Source organism: Rattus norvegicus, chromosome 7 (genome assembly GCF_021556685.1).
Source record: "Rattus norvegicus strain SHRSP/BbbUtx chromosome 7, alternate assembly SHRSP_T2T, whole genome shotgun sequence".
NCBI classification, from domain to species: Eukaryota; Metazoa; Chordata; class Mammalia; order Rodentia; family Muridae; genus Rattus; species Rattus norvegicus.
This window is the reverse complement of record NC_141540.1, coordinates 84,014,691-84,030,975: the sequence shown is the minus strand read 5'-3', so window position 1 is coordinate 84,030,975 and position 16,285 is coordinate 84,014,691. Positions and strand designations below refer to the sequence as shown.

General features: G+C 39.8%; 1 protein-coding gene across 1 annotated transcript in view; it reads left to right on the top strand.

The window, feature by feature from the left end:
- The first annotated feature begins 4,974 nt into the window (after window positions 1-4,974).
- Window positions 4,975-16,285, top strand: part of Eif3e (eukaryotic translation initiation factor 3 subunit E) — a 32,679-nt gene continuing 21,368 nt past the window's right edge. Inside the window, 5 exon segments of the mRNA NM_001011990.1 lie at window positions 4,975-5,068; window positions 9,104-9,218; window positions 11,299-11,416; window positions 14,198-14,240; window positions 15,519-15,623. Of these exon segments, the coding sequence (NP_001011990.1) occupies window positions 4,979-5,068; window positions 9,104-9,218; window positions 11,299-11,416; window positions 14,198-14,240; window positions 15,519-15,623 (471 nt within the window). The 5' untranslated portion in view covers window positions 4,975-4,978.

Sequence of the window (16,285 nt, the reverse complement as noted above, 5' to 3'; positions counted from 1 at the left end):
AGAATTTGAAAGGAAGACGTGATGCAGAAGCCATCAAGGGGTGCTGCTTACTGGCTTGCTTCCCTCTTGCTTGCTCAGCTTGTTTTCTTATAGAATCCAGGACCATCAGCCCAGGAATGGCACCATCAACAATGGGCCCTCCCACCCTTGATCACTAATTGAGAAAATGACTTACAGCTATATCTTATGAAGGCATTTCCTCAAGGGAGGCTCCTTTCTCTATAACTCCAGCTTGTGTCAAGTTGACACACAAAACCAGCCAGTACACTCCACTATGGTCCATTAATCACATTAGATTGCATCTCTGAACAATGAATGTCACATTAGGGCCAATCACTGAAAATGTGAACATCAGGGAACAAGTTTCTGATATATGAATTTGGCAACCATTCAAACATTGTGGTAGATAGGCTCAGGTGAGAGACACATTTGGATGAACATTATAGTGGTCTATGTAAATATGGTCAGACTCCTAGGAGACAAAAGGGGACATGGTAAAAAAAAAAAGATATCATGAGAATCAACAGAAAAATCAATGTTAGGAATCACTCTCTTGACCCATTATACTAAAAATGTACAGTACAATGAAAGGAACCCATCTACCACCTCAGCACATAGGTTCTAAAATTGGAGTCCCGCCTATACTTCACAGCAAAACCCCACATCAAAAAGTCTACAGTTTGGGGATGTAGTTCAGTGGCAAAGAACGTGCCTACCATTTGCTAAGCCCTGAGCTCTATCCTTGGAAGTACATTAAATAAATAATTATTCTGCAGCATAGAACTCAATTCAACAGCATATTCATGGCCTTAGGACAACTTAGCCATGATGCCCTGATATGGACTCATGTCTGACCAGTAGATATATGATCCCTGTTCTTCCTGCCATTAAGAATTTTTCAAAGTCTCCATCCATACTATGCTTCTTCTTAAATGTGTATGCCTTCCCAATCTATATGTACAGATAGAGGTAGTCTAATGCTAACTTCCCCAGGAAGCTCTTATTCTCTCTGGCAGTGAGTGATTTCCCCTGCCAAGCCCCAGGAACACTGCACAAGAGTATCCTCACATGATGTTATGATTGGCTTATGCTTTGCATAATTGCCACCCCTTTGAAACTCGTTCTTGTGGGCTAGAATTAATTTTTTTCCTTTGTCCCTCAAGAGCTCAATATGGTGATCATTCAATATCCATCAATGATTCATTAAACATTCATTAAATATTCATTAAACATCTGGTGAGTTTGTTAGCAAACTTTACACCAGAGTAGATCAGGTGAGGCTCCTCTTGTGTTTTCCCTGTAATATCTCTTTTCTGAAAACACTAGAAGAGACTACATCAATAAAATTAGATTTTCCATATTTAAAAATGGACCTCCCTTTTATATATATGTATATATAAAGAAAAAAGGCATTTTTAATTAACCAACAAGGAAAATTCCAGAGGAAAAGCCAGGCAAATAAAGAGTTTCCAATCTGTCACAACTTTAATCATAATAAATCAAATCCAGTTTAATTTTAAGGGACAAAAGAAAAATCACTGACTTCATGTCTTTTTCAATTTCAAAACTTAATAAATGGTTCTCACTGCCTATGCGGTCAAATCAAGGCTTCCCAGTCTAGCTTGAAGGCCTTTATAGACTCCCCACATATCACTCATGCAACCCACTAGCCGCACAACTGTTAGAATTAACCTTCGTGAAATACAGGACTATTCTCTTTCACACTCAAAAATTCTTTAAGGCTCCTCAGGACTTAAGCTAAATTTCTAATTGTTCTCAACTATATTTGACCCTTGTCCTTTTTTTATTTTTCCTGGGACCACATCCTTTTTTATAGACGCTAGTCTTCAGCTAAATTTCCAAGTTCATTTCCTCAGGTTACTCTTTCATTTTTCCATTCTCTGTGTCTCTGGGGTATGCACGTGGTTCCTGAATCACTTTCAGTGCTCTATTCTCTGTCTATTAGAAGATTCAGCACACCCAATCAGCCAGGCTTCATCCTCAGTATTCCACTGATAATCTACTGGGCATCAGCCTGATTGATACTCTCTGTGCTTCTCATAATACTCTATTCTTCCATTAGTTATTTAGATCAGTATTGTACCTAGTACTACCAGCATCCAAACCCCATTCTGCATCTTTTTGCGTTCATTAGGAGCAGATTTATCACCCACAACTGATTAAAAGGGCCCGTGTTAAGATCATCAGTAGAATGTAATGTGCCTTTAGACAGGGGCAATTCTGGGTTAACATTTTTAAGATGGGTGGGTGGCCTCACCCCTCACCCTGGGGCCATGCCTAAGCTCTGGATATGGTGTCTACAGGTTCTCTGTCCCCTTTGTTCAGTGTTTGAGCTAATGTCATCCCTGTTGCATCCTACGAGCTGCTTGCTTTCCTGGCATCTGGAACTTTTGGGGCTAACACCAATTTCCCGTACCCCCTTCCTACACACCTCTGTTCCCTTTCCTGACCCTTTGTCCATCTCCACCCCCTGTCTCCTCCCACACTTGATCCTGTCCCCTCCCCCCCTTTCTTCCTTCCAAGTTCCTCCCACCCTTTACCTCCTGGTGATCATTTAGTCTCTGCTTCTAAGAGGTATCCACACTTTGGTCTTTCTTCTTGAGTTTCATATGGTCTGTGAGTTGTATCCTGGGTATTCTGAGAGCTTTTGAGAAATATCCACTTTCCAGTGAGTACATACTGTGGCTATTCTTTTGTGACTGGGTTACCTCACTCGGGATATTTTCTAGTTCCATCCATTTATCTGTGAAGTTCATGAAGTCATTATTTTTAATAGCTGAGTAGTTTCCATTGTGTAAGTGTACTACATTTTCTGTGTCCATCCCTCTGTTAAGGAACATCTGGATTCTTTCCAGCTTCTGGCTATTATAAATAAGACAGCTATGAACATAATTTCTCCTATCTAAAGGAAGTACAGGGGCAAAGAGTGGAGCAGAGACTGAAGAAAAGGCCATCTAGAGACTGCCCCACCTGGGGATCCATCCCATATGCTGCCACCAAACCCAGACAGGATTGCTAATGCCAAGAAGTGCTTGCTGCTAGCAGCCTGCTATAGCTGTCCCCTGAGAGGCTCTGCCAGAGCCTGACCAATAAAGACGCAGATGCTTGCAGCCAACCATTGGACTAAGCACAGGGACCCCAGTGGGGGAGTTAGGGGAAGGACTGAAGAAACTGAAGGGGTTTGCAAACCCATAGGAAGAACAACAATATCTACCAACCAGATACCCCAGAGCTCCCAGGGACTAAACCACCAACCAAAGAGTACATACACATGGAGAAACCCATAGTTCCAGTTGCATATGTAGCAGAGGATGGCCTTATCTGGCATCAATGGGAGAGAAGCTCCCTTGGTCCTGTGAAGGCTTGGTGCCCCAGTGTAGGGTAATGCTAGGGCAGTGAGGGAGGAGTGGGGAACTGGGGGTGGGGGGAGGAACGCCCTCATAGAAGCAGGGTGGAGGGGGACAGGACAGGGAGTTTAGGGGATTTGTGGAGGGGAAACTGGGAACAGTTTGAAATGTAAATAAAGAAAATAACCGAAACAGGGGAGGGGGATAGAATGTGTCAAGAGAAAATAACCAGAGTCAAATATTAACAGAAGAAAAATTGTTGTGGATAGTTTAAATAAAGTTAAATAAATGAATTGTTGTGAACAATTTAAACATGAATGTAGGCTATTGCCATGAACTATCAGGGCTACTTCACTTAATTAACTGGTACTTGGAGCCTCAGGCTCTCCTCTCCTCCAACTATGTTATATTAGTTAGGGCTTTCTAGAGAGACAGACTGATTGAATAATTGTGTGTGTGTGTGTGTGTGTGTGTGTGTGTGTGTGTGTGTGTGTGTGTGTGTGTGTGTGTGTAAATAGGGTTTTTTTTGAATGGGTAATAGGTTATGGTCTATTCCAAAAATGGCTGTCTCCCACTGTAAAGTCCAAGAGTATAGTAGCTGTTCAATTCAGGTTGGATGTCTTAGGAAGTCTTCAGTCGATGCCGGAATCCAGAAGAACTAGGTTTTTTTTGTTTGTTTGTTTTGTTTTGTTTTGTATTTTATTAACTTGAGTATTTCTTATATACATTTCGAGTGTTATTCCCTTTCCCGGTTTCCGGGCCAACATCCCCCTAACCTCTCCCCTTCCCCTTCTTTATGGGTGTTCCCCTCCCCATCCTCCCCCCATTGCCGCCCTCCCCCCAACAATCACGTTCACTGGGGATTCAGTCTTAGCAGGACCCAGGGCTTCCCCTTCCACTGGTGCTCTTACTAGGATATTCATTGCTACCTATGAGGTCAGAGTCCAGGGTCAGTCCATGTATAGTCTTTATGTAGTGGCTTAGTCCCTGGAAGCTCTGGTTGCTTGGCATTGTTGTACATATGGGGTCTCGAGCCCCTTCAAGCTCTTCCAGTTCTTTCTCTGATTCCAGAAGAACTAGGTTTAATGCCAGTGAAGGAATGAACTTGCTAAGGAGAGCAAGGGTAAGCTGGCAAAGAGCATAATCATCTCTCTTTTTCTTTACTTAGGCTTCACAAAGGGGCAGATTAAACGTGGGTCTTCTGATCTCAGTGATATGGATTTAAGAATGATGTTATTTAAGATAAGACCTCGTTGTAGTTTCAAACTAATAATCACTCTCTCCAATCTCTCAAGCAGGACAGATTTCATCAATTTATGTGTAAAACTAAACTCTTGGTTTCCTTCCTTCCTAAACTAGCATTACTTTATTGGTACAAGAAGGCTTTCTAGAAAGAGACAGAACAGGAGAAATTTTGTTCAAGGCTTGAGCCCCACCCAGAAGGAGGGAGAGGCCGGAGTGGTTGGGAGGGCCCACAAGGCGCACGCGCGGCCATTGTCATCAGCCCGCCCCGGCGGGACCACGAGTGCACATGCGCAGTGCGCGGCCTGTCCGCCTCTCTGCGCTGTCAATAAAGTTATAGCGAACAAGCCCTCCTTTCCCCCGGCAAGATGGCGGAGTACGACTTGACTACTCGCATCGCGCACTTTCTGGATCGACACCTGGTCTTTCCGCTTCTTGAGTTTCTCTCTGTGAAAGAGGTGAGGAAGCTTTGAGAAGGAGGACGGCGTAGGAACGAGAGAGGCGCCTAGAGAAGCAGGGAGGTGGCGGCAGGGCCTACACACGTGCGAGCCGGAAGCCGGCTTGAGCCGGCCTGACACCAGCTGGGCCCGGTAGCTTCTCGCTTACTGTATCGCAGTTGGGGTGCTCAGGGCGGTGGGACTCAACTGTGCCTTCGGAGGAGTGAGGTGATAGCGCCGGGTTCTGACGATGCCGAGGTATTTACTTCCTGGCCTGAGGTGCAGGATCCTGGTGTCGGCCTGGTCTGTACTCGCCTGAAGCTGCGGTGGCTGTGCCGGAGGAGCGCTGGAGCTTTTGGCTCCTCACGGATCCTGTTGGAAGTTTCATTTTTCTTTTTAGAAACCGAGTCAGTGTCCTTGGATTGGGGTTGTGCTCAGAATCCCATAACAAGATTCTCTTACACTTAAAAAGTAGTATCTGGCACTCTTAATTTCCTTGAAATTGAGGATGCTTTGCTGTGAATTTCCGGGACTTTGATATTTACTTCGTAGAAATGGAGCGTACGTTGTCAGATGAGGGTGAAGACGAAGAATAACCCACAGTCCCACGAGCTGCAATGTAAACTTTGTTTCCTAGTGTTGATGTTTAGACTTAACGTAGTGTGATTCAGTCGTTAATGTTCTATGAGATATCCTCACTAAGTATGTAGTTTGGGGACTTAATACGTTTCAACTCTAAATTTAGGACATTGGGGGTTCTGAGAAATATTGAATTAGAAATATTAGACCTAACTATATAGTGACTTTACGGGGAAATTGATGCATTTTACTAATTACAGTAAGTAAAATGTAAGGCTAGAATTTTGTCTAGAAGAGTTAATGAATTCTGTTTTCTGGACACAGATTATAACTAGAGAACTGTAGATTCAGGGAACAGATATTTTTGTGTCACTGGCAGTTTTCTAAAAAGTGTGGTAAAACTGTTTTGATGACATATATAAGCTTCCAGATAGCTATGGTTTATATGATAGGTATAATATTTATATTCATAAGAAACTTTCTAAACAAGCGTATTGTCACTAGGGAAGAGCGAAATCAATTTTAAGTAAGTGCTGAAAAATGCCTTGACAGGTGAGACTTGAGCTTGATGGATATATTCTTTTTGCATTGAATTTTTCAGTCTATACACTAGAGATAAAAGTTCTGTCTGTCTTTTGTTTCATTTTCTGGGTAAACCAGGGTCCTTTAGCAAAGGTACATGAGAAATATATATATTGAAATCCTTCGCCTTGCTAGTGTAGCAGATATTTTGAATCTGCCTGAACTTCATATTCTTGTGGGTTTTTTTTTAATGCATTTATGTTTTTAAGGCAAACAGGGAGGAATGTGTAAGTGTAGATTGTTTATTCGTAGGCAAATTATAACTGATACTTAGTGGAAACACCAGGTAGGATGTTATTAAGATGTCTTTAATACTTCAAGAGGAAGATGGTTCCTAAATATCCAAGCTAAAACTCCGTCATCTCACTTTTTTCGTATGATGTGTCTGTAAGGTAACAGTGGTACATAGGGGACAAGTATTGACCAAGTACTGTTAAAATCCAAGAATTTCTTTTATCTTTAATGGGCAAAAAGGACTTTGGGAAGGGGGATTGAGTCCTGAATGCCAGGCAACTGGGACAGAGGCAGGGATCATATGTTTGCCAATAGGTACACATTTGTAATCTACTGGAGGATATGAGTTCCAGGAGAGTAACAGCTGGCTTCTAACCTAGGTGCTCCTTAAAAAGGCTTTTGACATTCATGGAATAGTTGAATGAATTATGTATTTGCATGCCACAGTTTATTATGTGAAGTGTCAGGTTAGATGGTGCCAAGATAAGAATTTGAATTTGGACATGGGTTAAGGTCCTTGCCCTGTCTTAATTCCTCTGCACTTCAGAAGGTTTGTTTTATTTTGTTTTTGTTTTTCTATTTTTCTGTTTTAACCAACTTCTTAGTCATTCTGCCTCTCAGTGTAAGCTCTGTTCATGTGATAGATTTGTTTGACTTTTGTGAAGGTTGTTTTTCTTTTAAGATAAGATTTTGCTTGCCGGGCTTTGAACCACTTACCAGCCTGTCAGTCTCCCAATTGCTAAATTTACAAAAGTATATCACCATATCCAACTTCTTTTTTCTTCATAGAAATTTGCCAATAGGGATGTATACTTGCTTAATGCTAGGGATTGAACCCCAATCTCTTCATGTAACTGACAGGCTGTCTTCCACTGTGATCTATATTCTAAGCTCTGTTTTTAGAAACAGTTTCCCTGTGTAGCCCTAGTGGTCTAGAACTCCCAACTCCAGAGGTCCTCCTGAGTGTTGGTATTATAAGTATATATCAGTGCCCCTGGCTTCATGAACTAATTCGTGTCATCTTGCCCTCCTACTGCTCTGTGAAAGTCACTCACCTTAATGGCAGTTTATTCAGTGCTGATGGTATTGTACCAGTTTGTCTATCCATTCTAGTATTAAACAACTGTGTATAAACATTTTTAGGAATATACTTTTATACTTTAATATAAGCACTTTTAGGAATATACTTTTAAATAGATTAATCTTGTTCTGATATTTTGCACAGTTTGTGAGTCAAAGCATGATGACTTCAGGAGGTAGAAATATTTTTTCTTAAGTGACTATTCTTGCCAGTAGGATTTGAATATTCCATTTAGTCTGCATTCACATTAATACTGATACTCTCAGGCTTTTTGTTTTGTTTTTATCATAGTTTTTATATGCACTTCCTTTTGATTAATGAAGTTGAGATTTTTTTTGTTCATTTGATTATCTTGTTCTGTTAGTGACTATTAAGGTGTTTTAGCCATTTCAGTTAGATTAATTGTTCTTTATTACTGTTTTGTTGGAGTTTTGTACACATTTTGAAACATTCAGTTTTGAATCTGTGTTACATAGTTGTGGATTCTTTCGCGATCTTTCCTTTGCAAGATTAAACTCAGAAAATGAGTCTTTGACTAAGTATCTCTCAGATTCCTTACATATTCTCAAGTAGCCTTTATGTTTGTGTAAGTCTGTATGTATAATTTATTTCTTGTGAGTTAATATGTGTTTCCAGAATCCTTTGCAAAGCAAAAACTTGTCATGAGGTTGTTGACTTAAAAAATTGGTGCTAGTTTAAACTTAGAGGTACAGATGGGGAAGCATTCAAACGATTGCAACTCTTAAATGAGAAGTAAAGATAAAGGTCACATCAAGGAGTGGAGGGTAGCCGTCATGGGGATGCAAAGGACAGTAAAGAGGTAAAACATTTAAGAGCCTATCCCTGATTACCTGGACATGGAGAAGAAGCAAGGACGCTTGCTTTGTAGTGGAGAAGCTATGGAGACTTTTGTATATTGCGTAACTTTTCTAGAATGAATAAAAGATTGCTTGATAAAACAGTAATTGAGATCAGAAGTCAGTGGGAATGAAGTACATTTCCAAATCTTTGGGGAGACAGGATATTTTGTGTGAATTGGGTGCTTCCTCTATTGGTTGCTTTTCTTTTTACAAAATGTTTAGCGTGCGTGCGTGCCTGTGTGCCTGTCTGTCTGTCTGTGAGTGTGTCTGTATATGGACAAACTCACACAGGTTATACTGGTGGTGACTCTGACTTTATATACACTAAGCCAGGATTCTGCTACTGACCTGTATATCTAGCCCTATGATGCATTTTTAAGTAAAAATTGTGAGAGGTGGGGGCTCTAGGGTGCACTAGCTCCACAGCACACATGTGTGGAGGTCAGAGAACAAAGGATAACTTTATGAAGTCATTTCTCTTCATCTTTGTGTGACGTTCAGGGATTGAAAACTGCTCTCCTGACTTACATGCTCAGCAAGTACTTTACCTGCTGAACCAACTCACCAACCCATATACAAACACATTTTCAAAATAGTTGCATGAAGTATGTTTTTTTAATAAACTGAAGAACTTAAATATAACGTTAAAATTATACGTTATATTTATATAACGTATTATATATAACATATTATATAACGTAAGGGTTTTTTTCCTTGCAGATTTATAATGAGAAAGAATTATTACAAGGAAAATTGGATCTTCTTAGTGATACCAATATGGTGGACTTTGCTATGGATGTTTACAAAAACCTTTATTCCGATGATATTCCCCATGGTAAGTTTTAATGTTACAACTAAAGCTTGACAATAGCTGAAAATGTATGTTTTATGTGATACATGAGAGAACTATAGCCAAAAAGTTTAATGATCAAGTTCTTCAAGTTGTTGGGTGAAAAGGAATAGGAAGATTACAAGGATGCTAAGGGGTGGTTTCTCCTAGTGAAAGATGTGAATCTACTTTAAACATGTTGATTAAATACCTTCAGATCATAGTGTGTGCCATCAAAGTTGTACTTCATATAAAAGTTGTATTAAAGCTGTACTCTGTGTAACAGTTGTATTAAACTATCAAAGTTGTATTCTATAGGCTGTCTACTTAAGATTTTCTCATGCTGCTGCAGTTCTTTGGTCTTGAGACTTCTCAGGGTGTGGTCTCTAAGACTAGCATCACCAGTTCCCTTGGAAGAATTCCTTAAAAAACTTGGATTTTACATACAATCCAGAAGTGTTTGATTAGAAACTGCTGAGGCCCTACAGTGAAGTTAGGGAACTATTAAGAGAATGGTTTCCAAACTGGTTCAGTACAGTAGATAATTCTTGACAATGAAAAGAACAGAAAAATGATCCCTTAAGTGTTATGGGCCGAACATTGTGGTATACACCTCTAATCCCAATACCCTAGAGGCATAGGCAGGTGATTTTCTGTAAGTTTAAGAGTAGCCTGGTCAATATAGCAAGTCCCAAACCTACCACAGTTATGTAGTACCATGCCTCAAAAAATACTGTAGCTCATCCCTACCCCATCCCCACCAATCCCCCTTCCCTCCCCTTCCCCTGTGCCTGGAACAAATTCTGGCTACAGCAGAGTGTTCTGTGTTTAAAATTGCTGTTTTTCAGATTTTGATATCAGGTTCTCCCACCCACCAACCCCCCCTTTTTTGGACATGAACTTGGAAGAGTTGTTTTGTTTTGTTTTTGATTATTAACATATGTCTTAAGCACAGAGGTGGCTCATAGAGTAAAGCAATGACCTGAATTTGCTCCCTGGAACCTACAATAGAAGAGAGAAACAACCCTATCTGCTCACACAGATAATCCCCATCATTCACACAGAAATAACTATATTTAAAGTAAAATTTGGAATAAAAATAGTATCTGTGTGTGGAGATGGAAGCACTGCTCTAGAATGGGAGGGTGATATGAAGCAGACATTGTTAAAGTCAGTATAGCTTTTTTGAATTTGTAGGCAGCAACTATTAACATTGGTTTGTGATGCAAGTAAAAGTTTTTTTCCTACATTTTTCTATTATGTGTATGAATGTTGGCATGCCCATGTGTGTGCCTGGTGCCCTGGAAGGTCAGAAGAGGGCTTTGCATTGCCTGCCACTGAGTTGTTCTGGGAACTACCGTGAGCTCCTGTGCAGGCATAGCAAGTGCTTTAACTGCTGAGCCATCTCCAGTCTCACTGTGTCTACTTCTATCTCCGCTTCCTAAGTAGCTAGAAGTATAAGTGCGTACTACCACAAGGACAGTGACTATTAGTCACTGACAGTCAACCTGAGACATTTTGCAAATAGATTATGTATGTGTTTTATCTTTATTTTGGTGGTGGTATAGTAAGCAGAATCTACGGAATTTGGTTTGTGAAATTGCAGTTGAAACACAGTAAAAACAAAGATCCTTGACTAGATTCAAATTACAGTCTACCTACCTATTAATACCTAGTAATAACATATAAACCCCTCAGCATAGTGACTGTTCAAAAGTCCTAGCCTATGAGTCAGTCAGTAATTAAATAGTAACAAGTAGAATACTTGAAATGAAAGCCTAGAAAGCCAGATGACAAGTGACATTTCCTGCCTGCGTTCAGCACCACCCATCCCTGCTCTTCATAGTATGTGTCCAGTTTTCCTCTCCACAGTAGGTGGATGAGTCCCTTTTCTTTTATGTGCTTTTGTGGCTCTAGCAAAAGGAAGTTGTGAATTTGAGGAAGTTGTTGATGTGGTGGTTCCTGGCATGTGAATTGAAAGTATGAGGAATAAATAAGTGTATATACTTTGAGTTAACGGAAACTTCTCTAGACGGTCTCCTGGAATGGTGTGGTTTAACTTTCTAGTACTCATGTTTTTCATTAGCTCTGAGAGAAAAAAGAACCACAGTTGTTGCACAGCTGAAACAACTCCAGGCAGAAACAGAGCCAATTGTGAAGATGTTTGAAGATCCAGAAACTACAAGGCAGATGCAGTCAACCAGGTAACCTGCTAATTTGAAGTTTAGTTTCCTTTGCCGGGCTAATGTAACAGTTAAACTCATATCTTAGAGTAAAACTCATGACATTAAGTGATGGCTTCATTCATTTATTCCCACTTATCTTTAGAGTTGTAGGATTTTTCTAACAATGCATGTTAATATTTACTTTTTTATGTGGATGAGTGTTTTGTTTATGTGCACGCATACAAGTCTGTTTTACTTGGAGCCCAGAAGACAGGGTCAGATCCCTTGGTACTGGAGGTACAGGTCGTTGTGAACCACCAGATAGGTGGTCTTAGCAGCTGAGCCAGCTCTCTACTAAAACAGTGTTACTGTTGTGATGTCTTAGGTACCCGACTGATGCATTCACTTCAGAATTGTTATTATCCTGCCATGCTGTTAGTTTCTAGAATACATATTTATACCAAGATTGTAAGACACTGTGACTTGCGAAAGCATTTCCTGGTGTCATTAGAAAAGCCCACGTATTCTGCCACGTTATAATATGCTCCGTACCTACATGCTGTGGTGGTTTGAATAGAAACGGCCCAATAGACTCTTGTGTTTGAATGCTTGGTCACAGAGGGTGGCGCTATTAGGAGTGTGGCCCTGTTGAAGGAAATGTGTCACTGGAGATTGGTTGTGAGGTCTTGTATGCTCAAGCTGGTCTGTGGCATTCACTTTTGCCTGTGGGTCAAAATGTAGAACTCTCAGCTCCTCTAGCACTGTGTCTGCCATATTTCCTACCATAGTGATAGTGTGCTAAATCTCTGAAACTACAATCCAGGCCCAGTTAAATGTTTATAAGCGCTGTTTGGTCATTCTGTCTCTACAGCAGTAAAAGTATAACTAAGGTATGTGCCACATTATACTGTATGCCTGTGCACAATACAGCTGTAGATAAAAAAGGCTGTGTTCAAAGGAGAAAGCTCCACCTTCCTGTGTGACTGTTCATATGTCTCCACTAGATTGTTTACTTATAGTAGTACAAAGACTAGTTAGAGCCCTTCAGGCCTCATATCAGTATGGAGAACGTAAAAGTTGAAGGAATCCAGATGTTAGACTAGAACAGACATTTTAAGACATAGTAGGCACTAAAAGATTTGGAGTGGGACTGGAGGTGCCTTAGTGGTAGAGACCATTTGTTACTGCAGAGGAGGTGCCTTAGTGGTAGAGACCATTTGTTACTGCAGAGGAGGTGCCTTAGTGGTAGAGACCATTTGTTACTGCAGAGGAGGTGCCTTAGTGGTAGAGACCATTTGTTACTGCAGAGGAGGTGCCTTAGTGGTAGAGACCATTTGTTACTGCAGAGGAGGTGCCTTAGTGGTAGAGACCATTTGTTGCTGCAGAGGAGGTGCCTTAGTGGTAGAGACCATTTGTTGCTGCAGAGGGAGGTGCCTTGATGGTAGAGACCATTTGTTGCTGCAGAGGGCTGGAGTTTGGTTTCCAGCCCACTTCAGGTGACTCACCTGCTCATGAGTTCAGCTCTAGGGGGCCTATGCCCTGGCCTCTGAAGGCACCTGCAGCTGTGTGCACAATACCCACACAGGCACATAGACACAGAGTTAAAAATAATAAAAATAAATCTTACAAGATTGGAGATGATGAAATTAGTAAGAGGCACATGTGGTGTGTTCACCGTAGAGTAGACGAGTGCCATTCATAGGGTAGCAGGTGCTGTGCTGATTGTCAACCTGACACAAGCCAGACCAGTCTGGAAGGTGAACTTCAGGAATTGCTTCCATCCAGTTGGCCTTAGGCAAGTTTGTGAGGCATTTTTTTGATTGGTGATTTCTGTGGGAGGGCCCAGCCCAAGTGGGAGAGAGGAGCAGGCAGTGTCAGCCCTGGGCAGGTTGTCCTGAGTTGTATAAGAAAGCAAACTGTATGAGTAAGGCCTTGGGGAGCAAGCCAGTAAGTGGCATTTTCAATGGCCTCAGGTTCTTGTCTATAATTCCTGCCCTGACTCCCCTCACTGTAATTGGGAAGTACAAGTCAAGTGAACCCTTTCCTCCACGGGTGAGAATGTTTAATCACATCACTAGAAAAAAACTAAGGCAGGAACTACATTGAAAACAAATGACGGGATCCAACTGTTGCAAAGTCATATAAACTACTTATTTTCACACAAATGATTTTTTTCTGCCAATCTCCTTACATTTTCAACATAGAGTATTTGAACTATATTTGAACATGTAGTATTTGCATTTTATATACATTCTGAGAAACAACCAGAAGACAGTGAAAGTTTGAACTTTGTATACATTTAGTATTGTATTCAGTAATTTAATGTTTGGGGCCCCTTCCAGTTAATCTCCCAAACCATGCTACAGGCCATTGCATATTCCCACATGAAGAAGCCTAAGAAACCCTTTCCTTTTCAAGAATGTGAAGATAAGCATCTTGACTTTTTAGTCTTTTCCCTCAGTGTTCTTGTTAAACTTGTTTTTTACTGGTTTGTTAATGCAAAATTAACTTACGAAAGCAAAGTTGGGCTATTCAGTAGCTTAATATGACTCATAATTGTGTGGAGTTTGTAAACATAGGCCATCTTCTAAGTTTGGTCTTCAGTCAAAAGCTTAGGAAATCTGAAAGAAAACTTCAAGTTTGTGTTTATAAATTCTTATATCAAAATTTGACATGTGCTATTTTATTCTCAAAGTTATGTTTCTGCTTAAGTATTAAGGGATTGAAAGTGACTTAGGATGATAACTTAGAAGAGAGAGCTGCATATTTTGTGTGCTATAGTGAATAAAGCATAACACTACTCACTTTTCCAATGTTAAGGGATGGCCGGATGTTGTTTGACTACCTGGCAGACAAGCATGGGGTAAGTTTTTTTTTAATATTAAAGAACGGTTATGTTCTGAAAAGTTCATTATAGACTAATGCTGTGCACAGATTCTTTGGCATAAGAATATAATTGTTAGATTAATTTAACTAAGTACAACTAGTGTTTTTTTTTTAATGTAGTTTTTAAAAAAGCTCAGCAGTGATAGTGTATAATCGTCTTCTGATAATAACTCTTCACAGTGCTTGTCTTTCTGAGAATCATTTAATAGTAACTCATGTTAGTGTCAACAGAAAACTTAAACCTAGAGAGGATGGAGGTCTCTCCTTTTTGTTTCTCTTCTTCCTGAGCCCCCGGGGACTTGGATTTTTGAGAACAGGATATTGCTTTGTAGGTCAAACTGTCTGCAAATTTCTGGTGATCCTTCTGCCTGTTTTTCTGGATCTAGGATTACATGCATGTGTCTAACTCAGGATTTTTTTTCCTTGTGGTGTTTACTTATAAATAAGTGAAGGCAGAACTAGAGTTGAGTTAAATTTCTTTTTCCAGTAGAGAACATTTTGGCTACCTTAGGGAATGCAGTAGCTCCTGACATTTTCATGGCCTTCATTAATTTACAAATTTATAAGTAAGTGTTATTTATTTTTTGTAGACATCTTTGATTTCTCTTTTGTTAGTGTAGAGAATTTCATATTGTATATAATCAAATTTAACTTTCAAGTTTTAGCTCCCATTTAATAATTACATAGATGGCTTGCTGACTTCCACATAATACTCTCTGTGGTTTGCTACAGAATATTTAGTAGTTTGTTGTTTGAAGTCTTTAGTTCTTTTAGATTTTTTCAGTTTTATTTATTTTCATGTTAATTCTCAAAGATGATGTAATTTTGAGGCTAATTTTCAGAGAAGAAAGGTTTGCTGTCTTTGTTCTTTGTGTAAGACCACAAAAAACCCTTGGAGGTGTACGTGTGTGGTAGTTGACTAGATAAGTCAACATGGTAGACTTACAGCAGCTTTCACTTAGAGTCCAAGTTTGTTCTGCAGTCAGATTACTATTAGCACACTTCAGAACTCTTTTGAGATCAAAACATTGAGTTGACAGTTCCATGTGTGTATATGTACACATACACAGGCAGGCATACATACATACATACATACATACATACATACATACATACAATAACATGTTTTTCTGGTTGTGGTATTATTGGTGGTAATTGTAGGGAGACTTTAAAAGAATTGACTTACTTGCTCATCTAAAAGAGTTAAATGAACAGAATTATGTAACTTAACTATGAAAGGTTTTTCTCTTCTTAGTTTAGGCAGGAGTACTTAGATACGCTCTACAGATACGCAAAATTCCAATATGAGTGTGGAAATTACTCTGGAGCAGCAGAGTATCTTTACTTCTTTAGAGTTTTGGTAAGTACCCTTTTGTTGTTTATTTGTTTTCCTTTTCCTTTTACCTGTACTTCCAGAACTTTGATTTGAGTCTATTAATTTTTACAATAGTCATTGACAAAGGAGAATGGTAATTTAGGTTTAGAAATACAGGGTCGGGGTGGCTTCACAACAAAAGCCAAATAGAAAACCTTGTTAGGGTCCTCAACTTACAGAGAGGGCTGTGAGATGGAACAGAATCACAGGCTTGTGCAGTACAAACCTGGCAACCAGCGTTTGATCCCCAGAAACCACATGAGGGTGCAGAGAGAACCAACTCTACAAAGTCGTCTTCTGACTTCTACACTTAGGCTATGACAGCCTGCATCCATGCACAAAAATGTTTTTTAATACAACTTAAAAATAAATTTAAAAAGATTTTAATTTGACCTCGAAATCCCAAAATAGGATACTATTAGCTTATAACTTGTACGGATTTTTGTATTAGCAGAATTCTGTCTAATAGTGGATTTTTGTGGTACTATAAAGTTCAGAGCATGTTACCTAATCTTTTCCTTGTTCTGAACAACTGTGATCCTGTATGTTTTAAGATGTTATGTTTTAATACTGACCTAATTTCTATTTACCCATATTCCCATTAATAGAAAGTGAGAGAAGTGAGGTATGGAGACATGCTCTAGCAG